Consider the following 7,073-nt stretch of genomic DNA (forward strand, 5'->3'; position numbering starts at 1 on the left):
GAAGTACCTTCCCCCCCCTCACTGTGGTTACCACTGAGTTCAGAAAATAATGACTCCTCGGTCCATCCCCCTCCTCTGACTGTACCACTTCCTCCAGCTGCCTGGGGTGACTGGCAAACTGCATAACATGATATTTGAAGTCATTATAGCAAAAATACTTTGCTATTATGCACAATAAATGGTTTCCACTTGGGATTAGTTAATGGAGAAGTATTTTGGGTACTTTTGCTAAAGGGGTTTTCTTTGCTTGCAGGGTCGTTCAGAAAAAGCTCCCTGAACTTTGAACCGTATCTGCAAAGTGAGATAAACAAGAGCCATATAAATACCACAGCCCTTTTCCCCACTCTGTTTTCTTCTGCGGCGGAGCCGGGCAGACCTGCCAAGAAGGGGGAGGAGGAAAGGGTAAGTGTGCTGGGTTTGCTATGAAAGAGCTTCATGACTTAAGATTTGGCAGAGTGTCTGCCTGTTTCTTTGGCTGAAAAGGCTGACAGTGGAAATTTCCATTGGAAACCAACTGGAAAGTTGAAATATGAAGAGAAGTATAAGGCGGGACGTAGCTCTCCTGCAGCTCACAGGACCGACAGCTGTTGCTGGGCACTGCATGCCAGTGCTGCAGAACGCAAGAAAGGATATCAAAATGTCATGAGAGTTTCATGTGTTTATAATGGATATAAAGGCAGGCAGCTTTCCTGATGTGTGGAAAGATTGGAAAAAAGGCTGTCCTGGTATATACTGGACCACAGTTTAGTCTTCAAAGTGCTTTACCTAGAACGTAAGGAAAGAAACACCAGGGACAGCTGGATTTCACAAATACAGCAACAAATGGCTCTTGTTTTAAAAATTAAATTATTACTAATTTTTTTTTAGGATATGACAAGATGGATGGAGCAGGTCTTATTTATCATAACTTACTGTTTCCAAACTATTCTGTGTTCACTGTCAGACTTTGATGTAAGTGGTGAAGTTATACAATTCCACAATCCAGGATGTGTTGGGGAGCAGCTTTATAATTCTACACATTTAGAATTTTAAATATTCCTCAATAATGTGCCCTTAAGCCAAAATTGAGATGTTAATGGAATAAAAGGAAAAGGTAATTAGACAATTTCTTATATGCTTTGATTTTCATAAATATTAACTGGACTAAGTATGGTATGAAATTCTGTAAGATCTGAGGAATCCTGAAATTCAGTTTTTATTTCTGGTTTTTGCAAAATTGTTTCTAGTGCTTGACTTCTTCTTAGGTTTTTCTCAGTGGGATCCAAATACTCCAGACTGACTTGTAAAAATTTTGAAGTTTTTTAAAGTTATTTTTTGCTATGGTCTGTAGTACTTACTCCATACTGAAACCCACTGTTGGTGCATGTACTTCTAAGATGATGGAATTACTCTGGAATCTGAAGTGAGCTGGTCTAGATTCTTCCTGAAGTAAACTGACTTACCATAATTGATGTCAAAACACAAGAAACAAGGCCATTTTAGAATCAGTGCAGTGTTAAAAATGGTCAAAAAGTAATTACAAAGAAGAGGAAATAACTTAGTCTGATCAGTAGTACTAAAAAAAATTCAAATTATTTTGAATGTTTACTTTGCAGCTGTTCAACCACAGTAACGAGAAACCCCAAAACCCCCCAAACACCACAAAGGAAAAATACCTGCCTCTATTATAGAGGAACTCCACTGAAAAACCAAAGAAACCGAGCAGTTAACAAAGAACTCAAATTTATTTTTACAGGGATTTGTTTCTTTTTTTGTTTGTTTGTTTTTTATTAAATGGAGCCAATAAGCTGCTGTGTTTTCTTGTGGGAATTTCAGAGTCTGAACTTTATTTAGGCATTGATCTTACTTTGTTTATTTTCTTTCTTTTCAGGTAAAGCCCAGCCATGTGGGCAGGTCTGGGGCTAGTTCTGGCCCTCTGTCTCCTCCCTGGAGGAGGGACAGAGATCCAGAACTGCCTGGAGCCCCCAGAATGGCGTATTGGGGAGGAGGACCCAATGTGGAACTCCAGAGGCTCGGTGACAGTGGTGGCTCTCCTCCAGGCCAGCTGATCATTGTGCCTGCGGCAGGCTTCCAGGTAAGCGTGAATCTCGTCCTGATTTTTGTTATCCTGCTGGGAATACTGCATGTGCCCTGCCACAGATGGACTCCATGAGCTCTAGCTGCCCCGAATGCCCCATCACAGCTGGCATGTGTGACCCAGTGACCAGGCTCACTATCAGCAGAAGGTTCTCTGACAGTGGGTAAGATTCGTTATCTCCTGACCTACTCCTGACTGACAGATCGTCTCTCCAAATTATGTTTACAGCATGATAGTGTGATCAGCTTGACATTAATGAAACCAAAACCACATGCACAGCTGACAGAAACAACAACAGACGATTAATGCAGGAAAGATGGTGAAGCCAAGAAACATCACAATTCTCTGACATGGCTAGATCACCTGAAATAGAGATCTGCGATCACTCATTTCTTACATAAGATATGTCGGGGAAAAAATAAATCAAAACATGTGCTTTTAATGTGGCTTTTCAGCCTGTTTTCAGAGATCCTACATATATTTAAAAAATCCAGATGTTAAGGTAAATACGGGCCTTTCAAAAAATTGATGAAGCATTCAAGGAAGTCATCAGTGCTAGGTTTTCCTACAAGACCTGGGACATTGGTGCTCTAGTTTCTAGAACTTACTCCTTGCAAATAATTAGCTATCATGACAATAACAATAGTAATAAAATAATTTTGAGCTGACACAAACAGGAATTGCATTATCTTTGATTCATTTAGGGATTGTTAAAGTATTTTGGCTTAAAAATTCATTGTACCAGTTTCAGGTTTGGATTTTAGTCACAGTTAGAACACTTTAGTTTGCCCCTCTAGGCTGCACAACTTATATATTATAATAGGCCTTGCAAGTTTATTAAGAATTGAGTTTAAAAACATAGCGGGAAATCTCTGGTGCTATCAAAGTTAGAAGTGGGCTTTGCGTTTGGCTTTCAAGGTAGTTGGGTTTGGTTCTTACATTTCAGAAAAATTTTAAAGAATCTTCCACATTCTAGACTGTTTCCTGTAACCGAAAAATAAGTTTTCTAGAGCAATTCCCCAGGAAGGATACAAATGAAAAGGAAGAATCTCCACATCATGCAGCTGTAATAAAAGTGAGATGGAGCATATTAACTTTTGTGTCAAATATTATGGTTCTCTAATGATTTATGGTCTTGCTTCTTTACGTTCCCACTAGTTTGGAGGACCTGCGAGTAAAGTTAGAGAATGAAGGATTGGTCAACATCTCGTATGTGGTTGTCAACCATCAGGGACCTCAATCCCGGAGGGAATTTCACCTACTAAAAGAACGTGTTTCAGACTACATTGCTGTCTACCAGCAAGATGAGCAGCAAGATGATGTCTGGACTACTTTAAATGGAAACAAGGATGACTTTCTCATCTATGACAGGTGTGTTCTTACAGAGAAACACAGGAAAATATTTGCATATATTTTGAGTAGTGCTTTGTAAATCTGTATTTCATTGATGCGCAAATAAAAAAGACATCATGATCAACTTCCAAGTTGAATTAAATAAGGTGCTAGCATTTACTGGAAAAACAAAGCTACAAAAGTAAAGTCTTGGTTTTGCATAAGTAATTTTGGAATAAATATTTTTTTCTTTATAATTACTGTGGATTTAAATGAACATAAGTGAGTGTAAAATTTGGTAACGTGTTTATGGTTTTGTAGTGTTTTTATTTTCAGACAACTTCATTACATCCATGCATGTCAAAGTAGAATCTTTTATCTCATGGAACTATTTTGATGAGACCTGTTGAAAATGCCATGTAGACATAAGGAAAAATTAGACTTTAGGTGAAATTTAAAACTTCAGAAGAAAATAGCTTTTTGATACAGGATTCTGGCACAGGTATATTTTGGCAGCACTGGTAATAATTGTAACTGAAATCCCAATTTTTCAATTTTGTTGTGATGGTAGATACTTGAAAAATCCTACACTTGAAACATGTCTGTCCTAGTTATTTTATATTACTGTACTGAACATTACAAGTTGTATATACCATAAATAAGCTTAATACAGAGTTACAAAGTTACTCTTTTTCTGTAATGTGATGAAATTAAACAGATTAGCCACATTAGGTTTTTGGGATGAAACTAGCAGTGGAATGATCTTGAATGTTACAGCAGCAAATATGCCCAAGTATGGAAGGCTGATGTCATACAACAAACAAACAGAACAAGGCTCTGTTTATTTTGCAGAGGAGCCCCAAAGCTGATGCTTGCCCCACAGCATTTGAAAGGTTGACCAGTTTTGTGCTGTTGACACAGGATACATGTATATTATTAATTGGTTTAGCATTAGGCTGGCCACAATCCATTATGGTTCTAGGAGTGTGTGTCCTTATTGTGCCTCAGCAAGGAAGACTTTGCCTGCTGCTGGTCCTAGAGGTGCACCCACATGTGTAGGGAGCTAAGGGCAGTGGACTGTGTGTTGGCTGAACACGCTGCCCCTGTGTACAGGTTCTGCATTTACTCACGCTCCTTTGAGTGGACCAGTTGTGTAGTCAAGTGCATATCAGAACATCCGAGTCCAGACATGGGGCAGATAGGCTCCATAACAATCCCCTCATGCCCAATAAATCAGTAAAGCCGTGTCCATTCCAATCAAAATACCTGTTAGGTTGCCTAAAAACACTTGGTAAGGACACAGCAATCACTGTCCAAACAACCCTCCTCACTATCCCGATGGGTCTGTAATGAGTGCACCTCTGCTAGTCTTGAGTGCCGCTAAAGGAGAGGCTTCTGGCAGTGCAGTTACCACATCAGCAGAAATCACGCCTCACATACTGGCCAGTGCAGGTGAGCAGGCAAGCATTTGTAAGGAAGATACTGGATTTGTCTGTGAACTTGGACAGAAATACTCCCCATGGGACTGTACAGTGTGGCTGGATTGATGCAACAAAAATGGGATATCATAAGAAGAGAGATTTGATTGCAGGTATTTGTAACCATATAGTTCTTTGTCTCCTTAGATGCGGCCGTCTAGTCTATCATCTGGGTCTGCCCTACTCCTTCCTGCATTTTCAATATGTAGAAGAATCTATTAAGATTGCATACTGTGAAAACAAGTGTGGAAACTGCTCTTACACGGTATTTTCTTGTCTCATTCTGTGTATAGTAAAAAAGAAAACTGGATTTGACTGGTATTTAAAAAAATAATTTCAGTGTGATTAATCCAAAAATATACAATTCTGAATTTTCACATGTCTTGACAGAGAGCTTTTAAACATTTTTCCAAGTGAATTAGATTTAATTTGCAATAGACTGTTTGATTATCTGAATTCCTGTCCTTGATAGAAATGCAAATAATTGTCAGAAATGTAAATGCAGTCTTGGAGGGTAATTCTGTTTGTAGAGTTATATAGAGGTAGCGAGCAATTAACTACTCTAGTTTTGTGGGACAGATAAAGTAAATAAAAAATGAGTATTTTTTTAAAAAACCCAGAAATAAAACTCAAGCTGATTTGCATTACTATTTATTATAGTTTGCATTTAAACATGGTCTACAACAGTTATTTTTAAAAAGTGATAATACAAGGTGACAAATTATAGTTACTGCTCTAAAAGAAGGGTGGGTTTTTTCTATGTATCATTAAAGATCAGAGATACTTCTAAGGATTATCAAGAAATGTACATACATAATCACTGAAGTTCAATTAGAATAATGATTTTTTGATCCTGTCATGCAGCTTTCTGGCTAAATGTAGACCAGACAGGTTAGATATGAGATCTAGAAAAAGAATATTTGTTATTAGCAATTACTAAAATTATAATTGCTGAACAGCCCTGTCTAGTTATCAGTAGTGTGACAACACAAGGTTATTTTTGATATGTTCATACACTCTTCAGGAAAATAGCACAAATAATTTAAAACTGGCTTTCATGCTCTGCAAAAATGTCGAGATAATTAATACTTTACAACTAGTTTAATTAAATACAGTGCCCTGTATTTAATGCAAGCCTCTGTTTTGCAGGATCCTGATACTGATGCTGTATGTGAAAACATCACTAAAAAGATGGGTGAAGAGCTGAGAGAGCTAGAACCCAAGCCGACAGGACAGCATTCCCATCCCCACCACCCGCACAGACGCGGACACCACCGCCACCACCACCACCACCGCCACCATCACATGGGCAGTCATGATCCCAAACATGAGAACCACCAGGCTGCTTCTGAAACTGAGAGACGTCATCCTCACAGCAGCTGGCGTCACAGGGTTTTTGGCCATCACAGACATGATCAGATAGGTAGTCAGAAGCCAGTAGAAACTGTCCCTCCAGGAGAAATTGTGGAAATTGCACAAGATAAAAAACTAGGAAAGAAAGGGAAAAACAGCTGTAAAAACCAGTTAACTTGAAACTGGCAGACAGGATCAGACTCAACCTCTAGTAGCTGATCCTGTCATTGTCGTCACCTTTTGTTTGAAGAGCTAGGGAATTCTGTCACTTGACAGTGTCGTGGAGCACTACCAAATTCCTGCAGGTGACATGGGCAGCTGGCAGCAGAGGACATCACTGAGTCTTGACAGTGACGTCTGCTCTCTGCTGCCTGACACTCACCAGCAGGAGCAAGTGAAACCAGTGACACCTGACAGTGACAGGAAAAGGTGAGAAACTGATCCTGAAAAACAAACTAAGCACCTTCCAGAAACAAGGGAGTCCCACTAACTCAATTCATAGAGTTGCAAGAGCAGAAAAATAAACAGATCAAGTGTTTTTATTGCCTCCAATTCAAAATTATACTGACAGGTATGTGGAGTTAAAATATTGCAAAGAGGTATATTTTTAGAGCAGTGTTCTTAGAATTATAGAATACCTGTCAAATTCCATCAGTGAAAAGCTTCATGATTTAAAGGAATTTAATTGACCCCTAAAAAAGTTTGTTTTTCAGTTCCACTGGGAAGGTGTCTGCATTCTTGATTAATTTGTCTTTCTTGTTTCTCTTCTAACATTCTGCTTGCATTTGTGAGGACAGGAGCATAAACTATGACCTAGGGGCTCCTGTCTGATG

At 39.0% G+C, this 7,073-nt stretch overlaps 1 protein-coding gene across 1 annotated transcript; it reads left to right on the forward strand.

Annotated features, from left to right (window-relative positions):
- Nucleotides 1-340: 340 nt before the first annotated feature.
- On the forward strand, nt 341-6,588 carry SELENOP (selenoprotein P; the record flags this gene model as incomplete). The annotated part of the gene is made up of 5 exons (XM_082301548.1): nt 341-402; nt 1,871-2,074; nt 3,236-3,448; nt 5,035-5,152; nt 6,037-6,588. Exons 2-5 carry the CDS (start codon nt 1,884-1,886, stop codon nt 6,586-6,588), a joined length of 1,074 nt encoding a protein of 357 aa, XP_082157674.1. The 5' UTR covers nt 341-402; nt 1,871-1,883.
- Between the last annotated feature and the right edge of the window lie 485 nt (nt 6,589-7,073).

This window comes from Coloeus monedula, assembly GCF_965178545.1.
Source record: "Coloeus monedula genome assembly, chromosome: Z".
Lineage (NCBI taxonomy): Eukaryota > Metazoa > Chordata > Aves > Passeriformes > Corvidae > Coloeus > Coloeus monedula.